Raw genomic sequence first — 15,115 nt, forward strand, 5'->3', positions numbered from 1 at the left:
CCTGGATGTTTGAAATTGTTTTCCCTATACTTCATATTGATTCCTAGAAGAAGGATATTTAGCTGAAGATGAACTGTCTGAGAAATTCCCTTCTGGCGAAGGCATTAAATCCTGAAGAGAAGGTTGATTGGAAAACAAAGAGAAATAAAGTTCTGTGTAGTGAAGAATATAATGGAAGTTATGAAACATTGGTACAACCTTGTTTCAGTGTCCATTTCTTAGGAGGAAAAATTCCTTCTCAATCCTTTGCCTACACAAAATTCTTTTAAATTCTGTTAAATTACACTTTCTTAAAACCATAGCAGTTATGTTAAGTTTATGGAAAATTTGGTCTCTATTAGGCTTCTGTGTATCAATATGACTTTGCAAAGCAATGAAGCATGAGCACTGTAGGAATGAGAGTTGTCTTAACAGCTAGATCAAACTTTATTATGTGTGGATCCCAACTACGAACATCATAAAATATGGAAATATAAAAATATCTATGTGATTTAGATTGACAGAGCTAGACTATCTTGATAGCTGTTCCATTTTATATTATCAGAGGAAACTGATTTTAAGATTCAGAAGCATACTGTTTTCTTGCAGTTTCAGCATCTTTAAGTAGCTGAAGTAGAATGTTTACAATACTTCATGTCAAATTTTTACCCTCTAGGATATACCTGCAATCATAATGTATCTTTATATTCTACTAGGTCCTTCTTGATAACAGTTATTGACAAAAGAGAAGAGTGACACAGAATGGTCTGTGCTAAGGGACAAAAATAGCCATAAATCAATCCCCCAAAACAATTTTAAAAAATCAAATTATATTAAATAAGTCATCTGCATGGATCCTGAAAGTGTAACTGTATTCTTATGAAGTGCCTTGATTGAGAACAAACGCTTCATTAATCTTAAATGCTTCAGCTAGAAAAAGTTAGTGAAGTCAGGAAGAATAATGACTGGCATTATAGTGAATGCAGCGTGCTGTACAGTGAGTAAAGATGTGGTCACCTAATAGCTATAATACATAAACATGGTGTACCTTTGTTATTTAGAGGACAAAGGGTTTGGGACAGGAAAGAGATAGAAAGAAGAACAAGTCAGGAAAGAGGTAAATACTCTTCAATGGCTTACTTCATGATCAGGTAGATCATGATCATAAGGCTACAGAGAGAGATGCATGAGTTTTCACAAGTGATTCTTGCATTATTCTCCACAGCACTATAGAAACTGTTAAATATTTAATATGATTAGCTGGCACTGATTTTGAGAACAGAGCCTATGCTTAAATAGCTTAGCAAAAATTATTTTTCGACAGATGAACTTTTTTGAGCTTTGTATATTGCTTATCGAAAATCAGTCTTTGGGTTTATTTGCATCCTATGGTTAGAGTGGCCCTTTATGTAATTTGAAGGATTTTTACTTTTTTTCTTCTCAAAAGCATCAGAAAAGTGGCATGTAAGAGCTTTTCCACATTCCTGCTCAGAAACAGCCTGATTTGAGTCTACTGACAATAATGATTTTGATTGTTCTTTTTGCAGTGGTGCCCTCCTCGCTGATACAGAGTTATAATTTCCATTATAAACTACTGTTTTGGGAGCCTGTTACCTGCCACAATTAACTCAGTACATGTGAGCTGATTATACAGCGTCTTAATTTTCAGACTGATTTTTCTACCAAGCTTCAAATGCATATGAATATTGTTAATAAAAGAAACTATTGGACAGGAAAATTTGGCTATAATGGAGAAATTAAAACCCTAAATATTTTTGTTGTGGGGTTTTTTTGTTTGTTTTCAGAAAAACAAGACCTGATGATTATTTTTTAAAAGTACTTTTATCTTGGTTTGGAAATACAGGTATCTGCCAGGGAAAGCTGGAGCTTCCCTTGGAATGGAAAATGTAAATTATCTCCCTTCAAATTATTGTAATTTTGCAATTAGGGACTTCCAGGCAATGACATGGGGTTAGGGGTAACAGTTCTTTACTAGGAGTATTAAAAATACAAATGTTGTAGTACTGAAAACCAAGCAAGCAAGCAAACAAAATCCTAGAAACCCTGACAGAGTCAGAAAACGACCTGACACCCTGTTGGTCAGGGTGTTGACACTCCAGTTAAGTCCTCCTGGAGTAACAGATGTGGTTCTGTTGGAGTAGAGATGATCCTATAGAAGGGTCCAGTGGTGGCGAGATGGTTCCAGTCTTCCTCTAGGAGTCCAGTGGAGAACAGGCTGTCCTGCTGGTCTGAATCTCAGGTTTTATCCAGGTAGGAATGCTTGGCTCCTCCCACTGGGTGGAGCATCTCATAATGGATGATGTAATTTTATCAGTCATGTGGTGAGCCTTAATGGCCCATTAACAGAAGATATGTCCCTGGAGGGCAGATGGGTGTTGGAAGAGATGAATAAACACTGCCCCACCTGGTTTTAACAGCTGGCCCATTAACAGAAAGACACCTGCCCCCTCCTCCCCAGACTTAAAGAAAAACACCTCAACTGATTTCAGAAGATTGGGAGTAGAATACATCTTGCATTGCAAACCCAAGACGACTTCTAAATTTTTTTTTTTAAAATCTGTGTTTTTGCAAACTTTCTCTGCAAAAAACCTGACTTACTGGGAGAATTTTAAATACTGATGGTAACCATATATGGACTCAGATGTGGGGAGCATTATATTTTTTTCTGATTTTGGTATTATATTGGTATCAGGATATTTATTGCTTGCAAAACTCAGTCTTTGAAACAACAGATTTTAACATGTTTGTAAATAAGGGGTTTTTTTGATGCTGTCACAGAAACCAAACTAAAGACCATTAAACTCAGAAAATATGTTCTTAATGTAAGTGACATAAGGCGCAAACCCAAAGCTCGTTTTGACCTTTCGTGCCCTTCACTGGAGTTTGCCAAATCAGCCTTTGCCACTGCTACCCATGTCAAAAGGCCTCACAGTTTTGGTTACCTCCAGCTGTGTGGGTATTCTCAAATTACAAGGAAGAGATTCCATGCAGGGTGAATTATGTTTTCAATCAGATGCAGTTTTGAATCTGGCCCTGCTTGGAGATGGAATTGGACCAGAGAAGCTCCCTCAATATCAGCAAAACTTAATTTATCCTTGAAGACCATATCTGATCTCTAGAGGTACGGCTGCAAAGCCATTGAGAGGGAAAACATGATAAAATAGCCAGTAGCAGGATATTCTGTCCTGCCTAGCTGGTGTCATGCTGCTTTCTTAAATGTACTGACTTTCTTCTGAAGCTACTCAGGTTTAATATTTCCTGTTTATAATAATGGGAATAAGCCTACAAATTTTTTTTTGTCATATATAAATGTATATTAGATACACCATCATTCCTGTTTTGTTCGCTAAGCATTTAGTCTCAGTTCATAGAATTTAGTCTCTGTGTTCATAGAATCACAGAAAGGTTGGAAGGGACATTAATGATAAATTAATTATTAGGATAAATTAAAGATAATTTATCCAACATGGACATGGTCTTTCACTAGTCAAGGCTGGTAAGGGCCACATCCAATCTGGCCTTGAAAATTTCCAGGAATGTCTGGAATTTCCAGGAATATCTACAACTTCTCTGGTTAACCTGTTACAGTGTCCCACCACCCTCTTAATGAAGGATTTCTTTCTTACGTAACCTAGATCTACCCTCTTTCAGTTTGAACCTTATCATCTTTCTTGTAGCTCCCTTTAGGTACTGGGAAGTGCTATAAGGTCTCCCTGAAGCTTTGTCTTCTCCAGGCTGAACAATCCCAACTCTTTCAGCCTGTTTCTGCAGATGGGGCACTCCAACCTCCTGATCTTTTTCTTGGCATTCTATGGACCCACTTCAGCAGGCCTTTTGTTGGGGTTCCAGAGCAGGATGCAGAACTCCAGGTGGGGTCTCTTAGAGGGCCAGAATCACCTTTATTTACCTGCTGGCCACACTATTTGTGATGCAAGCCAGGATGTGGTTGGCTTTCTAGATCGTGACCCAGCTCACACTGAGCTTCCTGTCAACCAATAGCCCCACCTCTTTCTCACCAGGGCTGGTCTTTATCAATTGTCCACCCAGCCTATATTTGTGTTTGGAATTGCTCCAGGTGTTTTCATCTGTGTAAAAGTGATTTTTGCAGTCTCTCTATATTTTGCAGGAAGAGTGATCAGTTTTGTATTTTCAATGGCTTATTTAATGTTTTTTTGGAAAGCTAATGTTCCTCTTTGAAGGGGAAAGTGTAATCTTTCTTGTTTTGCTTGGGAACAGTTGCTCTTTCTACTATAGGAATTTTCTAGATTTGAGTGACCAATAACCACTATGACAGAAAATACTTCAAATACAGGGATCTAATAGTCTCTATTTTGTACTTATGGATGTGTTTTACTTCATATATGTATATTCTAGGGAGAAAGGATACGTAGTACCCACCCCTGTCAAGTGTGAGAGTTATTTTTACTCCAGTTACCTAAATGAGTATTTTGATTTTCATTTCAGTGTCAGCCTCAGTTCTCATTCCTTCTTCAGCTGTGGAATTTTCTTCATATTCCCATTTTCCATCTCACCTCTCTTTCCTGCCATTTTGAAGTCTTCTATCCCAGCCAGTTCTCTCCTGCTCTTTGCAGTCTTGGAGATCCCTGTTAATAATGCTGTGGACTATGCACTATGTGGACTACTTGCTCTTTATATTGTTGCTTTGCATAGGCATGATATAGGAGCTGCAACTGCAAGGAGATTTTGGGCTATACCTAAATAAAGGGCAGGGCAGACTGAATGATTGTAGGATTAGGTTACTAAAATATGAAAATTATGTAGCTGATGATTTGTAAACTTTAAATTCCCAAAGGTGGATGTCTTGAACAGACTTGGATGCATCTGAAAGAGTAAAAGAAACGTGGCCACCTTGTATTTTCAAGAACTTTAAGCTTCCAGCCAAAGATCTTTCTACGCATTAAATAGATATTAGCCTGTGGTGGGTATCGCTTTTGTGCAATTACTCAGCTTCCATAATCAGTGTGGACTTTTAATCACTTACAATACAAATGGAAGTTGTGAGTTGTACTGGTAGCATCTAGCAAGTCTTTTAAGAATGGTGCTCCTTGTCAGGAAACTGAATCTGAATATTTAAGTAGATAAACATCAATTTTCTGCAGTTTATTATTTTTTGCAAGTATTTGGTAACTAAAAAAGGAAGTTTTCTCTGAAGGTAATAGCTCAAAGTGGATATAGTGGTGGACTTTGAACTGAAATTCTGTAATTTCAAAAGCTGGTTTCCAAGTGAAGATTATTCCCTTGGTGTAGAAAGATTAACATATTTATTAGTGGACCATTGCTGAAAACAACATTTTCAAGAGAAATACCGTCCCATTTCTCTTTACAGACGGATTAAATATAGATACAAATATAAATAAGCTGGGAAAATGAGAAAGCTAATGTAACAATGCCATATCCAAATGCACATCTGTGTTAGTACTACTAGGAGTGTGACGTTGGGTGTTAAAATGCAGTTGAAAGAAAAGATGGAAGACTAAGGATATCTATTTTCAGTTCAAAGGTTTCTATCTAAAAGCCAACCAGAATGGCTTGAAGAAAACAAAATATGTTTAACAGCCATATCCCTGCAATTTTTATCTATTTGACTTAGCTTTGGCAGAGTTGAACATTGGATGCCTGTTTTAATTAGATGCTTTTAAAGGAAACAAGTAAACATGCATTATTACCTTTGGAGCAGCTGACTCTTGAATACTTACTAGAAATATTTCAGGAGAAAAAAACCCAGCCCCAAAACCTTTCCTAACCACTTTTCTTAAGTTTTTAGATACTAGTCAAAGTCATTTGACAGCAAAAATAGCTGATAAAAAAAGGGTGGAAAGACACTATTTACTGAATATGTAGTGTCCTACTTGGTGGTTAAGACATTATTAAGGGGTAGTGACTTTGAATTGTTGGAGCGTTTAGATTAGATGTAAGAAAGAGATTCTTTACCTTGAGGCTGACCAGAAAAGTTGTGGATGCCCCATCTCTGGAAGTGTTCAAAGCCAGGTTGGATGGGGCTCTGAGCAACCTGGTCTAGGAAGGTGTCCCTGCCCTTGCCGGGGGAGTTGGACTAGATGATCTTTATTGTTCTTTCTAATGCAATGCTTTAAATCACTAGCCAAAATGTATTGAAATTACTTGAAAATACTACTTCAGGTAAAATCACTGCTAAATAAAGCTGTGACAATAAAGTTATCACAATAACTTATTAAATTAATGGTAATAATTATTAGTAAAGTTGAATTTTTTTTTTGCTTTTTGGATCACAGTGTAGGAAAATTAAATGTATATTATATGTAAGATATATTTCATGTGTACTTAGGGCCAAACATTTGGATTTTCATTAATATCTAGGTATTGTTTCTGCATATGAAGGTTTAAAACTGCCAGTAATGTAGAACAGTAAGATGTGCCTTAAGAATTAAACTGAAGTCTGTTCTAGTCTGTTATTCTCTCTTTCACAGCAAGAAATTAATACCTGATAAATGAAGATCTGATGAATTAATACCTGATTAATACCTCATTAAATACCTTATATGTGTCTTGAGCAAGCATTCCTAATGATTTCTGAATCTCCTACAATGTGGAAATAAGAAATTGTCTTAGCCAAAGGCAGTATCCTTCTATTTCCTTAGTAAAAAGTAACCATTGTTGGATTTCTTTTTCATGAGCTTAGGCAGCTCCTTTCTCAACTGGTGTAAAATTTTAGACACACACTGTGTAAAGAATCTTTCTTATTTTTTGTGTGTTTCTTTGTTTGAATCTGCTGCTAGATTCCTTCAATAGCAACTACTTTCTTATTGAAGTATCTAGTCAAGCCCTTTTCCAAGACTCACTTTCAGTCTCATCTGTCAAGGATTACACAATCTTTTTACTGGCTTGACCAGCCACAGCCTGCATAGTTATCCCGTTTGCAGAAGCTGTTGCAGGAGATGTTAGCTGAAGACAAGCTTTTGGCTTGTTTTTAGTGAGGACTGTGAAGTAAGGGCAATCAGAAATGAACAAGATCTTAATAAATTACTGAGATAACCTGGAAAAAAAAAGAGGTAATTAGAGAAAAGTGCAAGATACTGAAGCTAGAATACAGACAAAGGATTGCAGAGCAGTGATATCCGCTGCTCCTGTAGAAAAAATCCTGAAGGTTATTGTCCATGAGCTATGCAAGTCATGGCTGTGTAAACATATCTCCCCATATGTGGGATAAAAATGGAACATTTTGCCTGACATCACTGAAGATCTGTTCTCATTGTTTTTCGGAAGGGAGAACATGGCCACAGATGAAGTCAGTTAGGTGGAAAAATTGTGGGTTTTTAATTGACTAAGAGTCTATAGATGGAAAATGTCAAAAAAATAAAGGGACAATCTGAGACAATTTATGTTTATCATGCATAAAGGAAGAAGGAAAAGGCTTAAGCAGGGAATCTACTTGTTACTTTTAATGAAAAGCTCCCTGATGGCATGGAGGCCAAAGAGCTGGAAGAGATTATTAGGTTGCTTATGGAAACTACATTTTAAGAGAAAATTTTTGAAAATGGGTAAGGCACAATTCATTAAGAGTAACATATATTTTATTTTCCCCTGTTGTCCACTGACATAAGCATAAATTTCTTTTTCATTTAACTGGATAAATGTAATTCTTTGGGGATGCTATTGTAATTTGCAGGACCTTAGAAATGGCAGTTTAGCAAGAAAGGGGATTATGTGGTGCATGCTCATAGTTTTCAATAAAAATAACTTTTAGATGACATAGTATATATCCCTCTGCTGTGACTTGGCTGATTTCTACTCTCTTGCTGTGTCAGACAGCTTCCTGTCTTCTATGGAGATAGCTATTGCTGATGAAGTATGGAAATATGGAAGTGTGAAAACTGCTTGTTGTAAGCATTACTGTGAATAAGACTGAATTTTGGGACACACTAAAAAATACTCAAAGATAAGCAAATATATTAATTTTGAAATATAATTAAGTGTGAACAGACTTGAGTTTTGTGTAATATTTATCCATGCAGCAATAATTAATATGCAGCTATGCCTGAGTAGCAACATACCCTTCGAAACAAGGTGATCCATCTTTTGGATGTAAATACCAAAGGAAACATGGTTAATTCACACTGACTTGAGTTTTTTCCAGCAATTTCTTGAAGTGATTGAAGCAGAGAAGTGAGTTGCTGGTTGCAAAGATGTTTCCTTGAAAGCAAGCAGAAACATTTAGTCCGGAAACAGTGAATATGACTATTGAATATGAAAATTGTTATGAAAAAACTGCATAATTTCCATAAAAAAGCTGAAAGATTAAATGAATGTCACTGTATAAACTTGTGAATTATATGGAGATATCTTACTTTGTACAGATACTGGAAGAGAGAAAGCCTTCTTGTAGTTCTAGAATGTTACGGAGATTTTTTAAGGAGATGAGCAATTTAAAATGGTCTAAGATTTAATTTAGATATGTATAAAATAATATGCTTATGAAAATATTATTTAATGCAAATACAAATGACAAAATTAGTTGTTTAAAGGATTTGCAAAATAACAATGAATGAGAGATTAGATACATTCTAAGGTGGTGCTTTATAATGAAGTGCATTCTTGTCCTGATTTTTACATAAAGGCTGACAGCAGGCACACAGGGATGCACAGACGCACTCTTTCTCTGTGAGAAAACAGAACCACAGAATCAGAGAAGAGTTGGTGTTGGAAAGGAATGTTTAAAGATTGTCTATTCCAAATTCCCTACCATGAGCTGGGACATTCTCAGTTAGATCAGTTTGCTCAGAGCCCTGTATGACCTGACCTTGAATGTTTCCAGGGATGGGGAATTCACTGCCTCTCTCGGGAATCTGATATAATGTTTCCTTACCGTTATTGTCAACAGCTTTTTCTTTATGTCTCTTCTATATTTAAAACCATTTCTCCTTCTAAAATGTTTCCCCCCATCTTGTTTATAAGCCCCCTTTAAGTATTGAAAGGATACAATGAGGTCTCACGAAAACCTTCTCTACTTTTCTCCAGCTTGAACAACTTTCTCAGCCTGTCTTCATAGGAGAGGTGCTTTTGGAGTGCTGGACTACCTCAGCAGGTCTAGATGCTTTATGGATAATAACATGGGTAATAATTACTAGTTCACATGTTATTTCACTGCCACCCATGACACATATACATTTATTAGGAATATTAGTCTTTGTCAGTGTCAGTTCCTCTGACTTCTCATTGATCGTAGTATATTGAAACAGAAGTTAAACTAATAGCCAAGTTGCTTGGTTATAGGACAACTGACAGAACAAGAGGAGACAGTCTTAAGCTGCACCAAGGGAAATATAGGTTGGATGTTTGGAAAAAGTTTTGTACAGAAATAAAATTAAGTGATAAAGTACTGGAATTATCTGTCCAGGTAGGTGGTGGAGTCACCATCCCTGGATGCGTTTAAAAAAAGACTGGATGTGGCACTTGATGTCATGATCTAGTTGAGGTGTTAGGGCATGGGTTGGATTTGATGATCTTGAGGGTCTCTTCCAACCTAGTGATTCTGTGATTCTGTAATATATTGCAAGGCAAACATAATTAACAAAATAGTTTTAATGGGCTTTAAACCTGTGTTCCTACCCACACAGGTTTGTTATGAACACTGGTGAAATTTACTAGTTCTTAGGGATCTAATTGCTTGTTGCCTGTGTCCAGCAGACAGTGAACAAGTACCTACCAACATTTTCTGCTCACCAAAGATATGTATAGGTGTTTTTTTAGCGGACATAATATTTGGTTCCCAAAAGTCCTTCATAAGGGTAATCTTTTTATAGACTATTATGAGGATATTTAGTGCCGCCTTCTCTTTTGTTTTGGAGGAGAGGACTGCTCTCCTCCCTTTAATATTTCCTCTTTCTATTTTTTCTTCTATTTTATCTAATGAAAAATTTACGTAAAATTGAAAAATACCCATTAGAAGCAGAAAAATGTCATCATTTTTCAAGTAACAAATTTTGAAGTAAAGTGACATAAGAAGGTCAAAGCTTTTAAAACAGGAGCAAATGCACTTTTTATTTTGCAAAGCAGATTTAAAGTATTTTTGTGGCCAATGTTAAGAAGGTATTCAGATTAAAAAGAATTTATGAGGCATCCCCTGAATGTTCACGTTTGAAAGTGGAGAATGAAGGATTTTCCCTGCAAAGGTTTCTGATGAGTTAGACTAATGCTCTTTTTCCCAGTCTGCAGATTATTCTGTGTGTAAATGGTAAAAGTTCATTCTCTGCAGAACTGTTGTCTTGGTTTAAGACAGTGTGAAGAGGTGGACATTAAAATGGGTTACCTCCTATTAGTTTCAACCTCTCCCTTTCCACCCGTAAGGAATGAATGCCAGTAGGTATAACTGAAAAAATAACAATTTACTAACAAGCGAAACAGCAACAAGCAAAAAAAAGACACAGTAAATGATCACTAGATACAAAATCACTAAATATCATGAACACCTGGGAAACCAAGAGAGACCCAAAGTGGTGGAAATAGCATTTACAGGATGGTGCCTTCCAGGGTGCTTGTGTGGCTTGAAAGACACAGGGCGAATGGCATCAGCTCTCTACCCCACAGTGGGGTGCTCAGTTGACCACAGCATCTGGGAGACAAAGGGAGAGAAAGGTGGTGAACAGAAAGAACCTTTGAGGGAAAGCAGGAGCTTTTGGAGCTGCTCTAGTGGCAGGTGAGTGCCTCTGTGTGTGGCATAAGCGCCAGCGCCTGCTGCCTCCTCCTGCTGCCTGCTGGGCTCTGCTGATGCTGATGATGCTGATGTCCACCACACTGCACAAATGTTTGGGGCAGTAGAAGAACTTGTCTGTCAGATGTGGGGTGACCTGGTCCCTGAAACAGCTGTACAGAGATCACTATGAAACAGTTTTTATTGCAAAATGTTGTTTTTCTGAGTGGCTAGTGTTGTGAACCGAGAAAAAAAAATCCAAAAAACCCAAAACAAACCGTGGGAAGCAACTTTTTCAGAAGAGGACCTTCTGTCTTCATCAAAGGATGCCAGCAGAGAGCTGCGTGCTTCCTGGCTCCAGCTTTTAAGGGACCTTGGCAAAGCCCCCCCTGCATTTGCATTTTCTGGCTGCAGGGTTTAAAGAGACAGTAAGAAATTTTGGCTACAGTGACATGTGGAATACAAAAACATTTTTTGTTACCCTGACAACTGCATATGATTTGGGGATTAGATTTGCAGGAAGTCCTGTGTGGCTCCTTTTTTAGGTGGTTGTGATACTCGCTTCTTCCAGAATGGCTCTTCCGGTTTAGGTACAATTTTCTGTGCTGCTTGGGTTATTTATTTTCTTACTCTGTGTTGTTATGGAGATGTATGCCCATCCATTTTTACTGTTTTTATCTTGTATCCCCAGTTTTCCTATATAAAATCAACATACTGGACCCAGTTTTTTAGTATCTTGCTATAACAGTGACCAAGCTGTATTTATAAAGATAGTTAACACTGGTAACAATACATGACATTGTGGGTGAAAAAAATCAGTCAAAGAAACAGCTGGAGAAGCATGTTTTCCCTGTGCTATTTGTAAGCAAGATTGTAAGGTGAATCAGATTGAAGATAATGCAGTATCATAATGTAACCCTGTGGTTGTGCTAAGGTAGTCTTCAAAATCCCGGTAGTGTTAGGGATCTCCATACAGTTTTGTGATATGTTTTCTACATATAACTGCTTGAGTTTCAGAACTAAATGCCAGATAGAAACAAATTTTCCATGACTGTAGTGGTACTTTACTAAAAGCAGTATAGTTTTGAGCCTTTGGGCTCCCTGATTTAATAGTGAACATTTACTTTTAGGAAGGGAAATGTAATCTGGAACATATTTGGCCCTATCCTAAGTTTGTTGTGGATAGAGTAATGAACCATTCTCCTCTTCTTAAAACTCTACGGTAATATTAAGTAGTTAAAAGTGTGCTCCATGAAAGGATGTTCTGTTCTCCATGGTTTTGGTTGGTAAGGCAAAATTTTTGTGCTTGAATAGTAAAGAAGATCCAATTGTCACAAGAAATCATTTTTTTATAGTTAAGAAGGATGTTTTTCATAGGAAATGCAATATAGCATTTCATTAAAATCCTGGCACACATTTTTAGTCTTCATCATTGAAATTTTTAAGATCAGAATGGAGTATAACATAAAGTTCTTTGGGGGTTTGCCTTGTTTGTGGTTTTGTTTGGTTTGCTTGTTTGTCCTGCAAGGACATCTTAAATGTAGGGGTTCAAAAGACATGGTCTAATACAGGCATACTGTCACAGAATATCCTGACTCTATTTTGAACATTTGTTCCTTGTAGAGACCAGAAAAACAGGCAAGAAGAAAAATAGCCAATGTTCAAAACATTTTTTCATCAGCTCCTCTCAAGGGACAAGAGGGGAAAAAGAGAAATAAAGGGAAAGAATAGATTCAGAAATGGAGGAGACAGAAGAGAAGGAGTGAAGGGTTGGAAAGAAGAAAAGAGTGTATCTGTTCAAAAGCTCTATTTTAAGAAGAGATAGTAAAAGCCATGGTTTTTTGGCATGTTATCTGGGGACTGCTGAACACCTTGCCGAGTGCTCTGATAGAGTTGTACTGATTGAAGATCAAAGCAGTGAAGGTATACTGCAGGAAAAAGAAAAAATTGAGCTACATCAATAGCTTATGAGTCAGTTTCTGTGTAACTTCTATTAAACTAATTATGTGCCATAGTGCTTTGTTTTATCTTTGTAAAATGTTTCCAGTTTCCAGCCTTTCTATGGCAGTACTGATTAAAAGTGTTGGGTTTTCTAAATGTTTGTTTGTATATTTGTTTGTCTTTCTTGTGTTTTTTTTGTTTTGTTTTTGCTTTTGGTTTTTGATTTCGATTGAGTTTTTTTATTACATTTCAGATTGATTCTATCATTTTGTCTGTGAGTAATACTCAAATGCCTTTTTTCTTTAGGTTGTATGAGTTGTTCCTTATTCTTTTCTTCCCTTGTAAGGAAGTGCTATGCTTACAAGTGACAGTTTGTAACCCAGTAATTAATTGAATTAGCAGTTATCTTATCCTCGAGGTCAGATGAATATAACTGATCTGTAAACCATCATTAATGCTCACTTTTTTCTACTCTATTTTTATTTTTAGGAGTGTTGTCTCTGCAATTTGAGAGGCGGTGCATTAAAGCAAACTACTGACAAAAAGTAAGTAATATATTCTTCAGGACTGTATGTGCTTATTTTAAACTTTATTTCCAGTCCATTCCCATGTGCAAAAGCATTTGCAACCCTAATTACTTGACAGTGTCCCTTTAAGCGGAATCATTGCAGAATTAAAATGACATCTATTGAAATGTGGCACTGGCATTTTGTTAAACAGTTAGTAAAACATACATTTGTTTTAGTATTTGCATACACTTGCTTGTTCCAAATTTTAATCTGCTGGCCTTTGTGCAAAGATAGTAAATGAGTGCTAATTTATCATTGTTTGCATGGGCAAGTCTTATCAAACTGAAAAGTGTATTTTCTTCTTTGCTTCTTAAAATTACAATACAATACTTTTGAACTTCTAAACCCAGTATTTTTAATGAATTAATTTTAATCATATTGAAATAATTTTCAATTCTGAAGCTCTTTTTTTTTTCAAATGCACTTCTATCACACACTGTCAAAAAGTTTTGTTGCTGACATCATGGTATTACAGTATCTGGGTGACAGAACACTATAGCAAGTAACTCTTAACAGTTAAAGTGGAAAATGTTGCAGCTTAATGTTTTTCAAGCCAAATAGAAGAACAGTCTTTATGCATTTTGAATAATTTCATGATTAATTAGCTTAGATTAGTAGCTTAGCCATATAGCGTAGACCTCTTTCATGCTTTGGAATGCAGTGGTAAGACATGATCTAGGTACAACATTCCTTTTCACTTACTAGGAAAGAATATATTTATCAGTGATTTGCAATTGATTTCATGACTCTTGTAAGGTTTTTAGTTTAGCTCAGGCCATATCTTACCTTCTGAAAACATTATTCTTGTAGCTATCTTAATGGAGATTTTTGCCCATACATGAAAATTCTCAGCCGATTTTTAGTTCTGTTTTAAATTCCCTTAAATTTACTCCTTGGTTTACTTGCTAAATAAAAAGAGAATGAAAAAAAAAAAATTAGTAGAATTTATTATGCCCTTTTGATATTTGCTGTAGCTTCCATGTTGCATCTTTAAAAATATGTATCTCTTTTTTGTATATCAATTTAATTTTTAAAAAATGTCTCATAAAATATATTTAGAGGAAAATCTACAGAAGTTTGCATAAAATCACTTTTCTTGTATAATTATCTATAAAGATTTTGGGGTTTACATTCTGTCACTCTGCAGGTTAGTTTTACAGATTTATAAAATGGGATTTCTGTGAAAGCAGTTGAACTCTGTTTTTCATGTTTCCGTAACACCTTATAGTTGTTACACATTGTGGACTTTTTAATCTGTATTTCGGCAATAGCTATCGTTTCAAAATTTTGAGTTTTCAGAAAAGTATATTACAATTATACCTTTTTTCTCCAACAGCTGTAAAATCTCACATGTGCATTTCATTTGCTCCTTCCTTACTCTGTACATACTGATTAGAGATACAGGAAGACGGTGTTATACTTTTAAAAGCTAATGGGTCAGTCCAGTATGTGTGCATGCAATAAGGAGTTTGCCATATAGGAAGGCTGAGATTCCTTCTTTTCAGCAGAGCACAGCAATTGTTTTGAGTCTGTTAGGTTGAGAGATGTCGGAGGACAAATGTTTAGTTGAAGACTGATTGAAGAGACATTTTATTTATAGCGTTTGTGTCTCATAAAGCTTAGATGGTAGGACAATGTGGTTTAGCAGGTGAGCAGGTCACAATGAAAAGAAAACAGCTGTTATTAAAAAAGTTTTTAAAAGTCTCAAGTTAAAATATGAACAAACTGTCACCATAATAAAAGGATGGATCTGCAAACTTTATCTGTTTTTATTTGGGCTGAACTGTATAACTTGCTAGTTGATATGTCATCTTTACGTACAGCTCTTGTGTCACACTTCGACCAATACAACTTTCAAGTCCCATGACAGGAGTTTGTTTGGTCCCTGTGTGTCATATTATACTTCTGCAGATGTTTT

General features: G+C 36.2%; 1 protein-coding gene across 6 annotated transcripts in view; it reads left to right on the top strand.

Annotated features, from left to right (window-relative positions):
• KDM4C (lysine demethylase 4C) overlaps nucleotides 1-15,115 on the top strand; it is a 271,307-nt gene that overhangs the window by 173,319 nt on the left and 82,873 nt on the right. For all 6 annotated transcript variants that reach the window (XM_040090380.2, XM_040090379.2, XM_040090384.2 and 3 more), the window contains one exon: nucleotides 13,118-13,173. In XM_040090380.2, the coding sequence (XP_039946314.1) occupies nucleotides 13,118-13,173 (56 nt within the window). The remainder of the gene's footprint in view (nucleotides 1-13,117; nucleotides 13,174-15,115) is intronic.

This window comes from Hirundo rustica, chromosome Z (assembly GCF_015227805.2).
Source record: "Hirundo rustica isolate bHirRus1 chromosome Z, bHirRus1.pri.v3, whole genome shotgun sequence".
In the NCBI taxonomy this organism is placed as follows: Eukaryota; Metazoa; Chordata; class Aves; order Passeriformes; family Hirundinidae; genus Hirundo; species Hirundo rustica.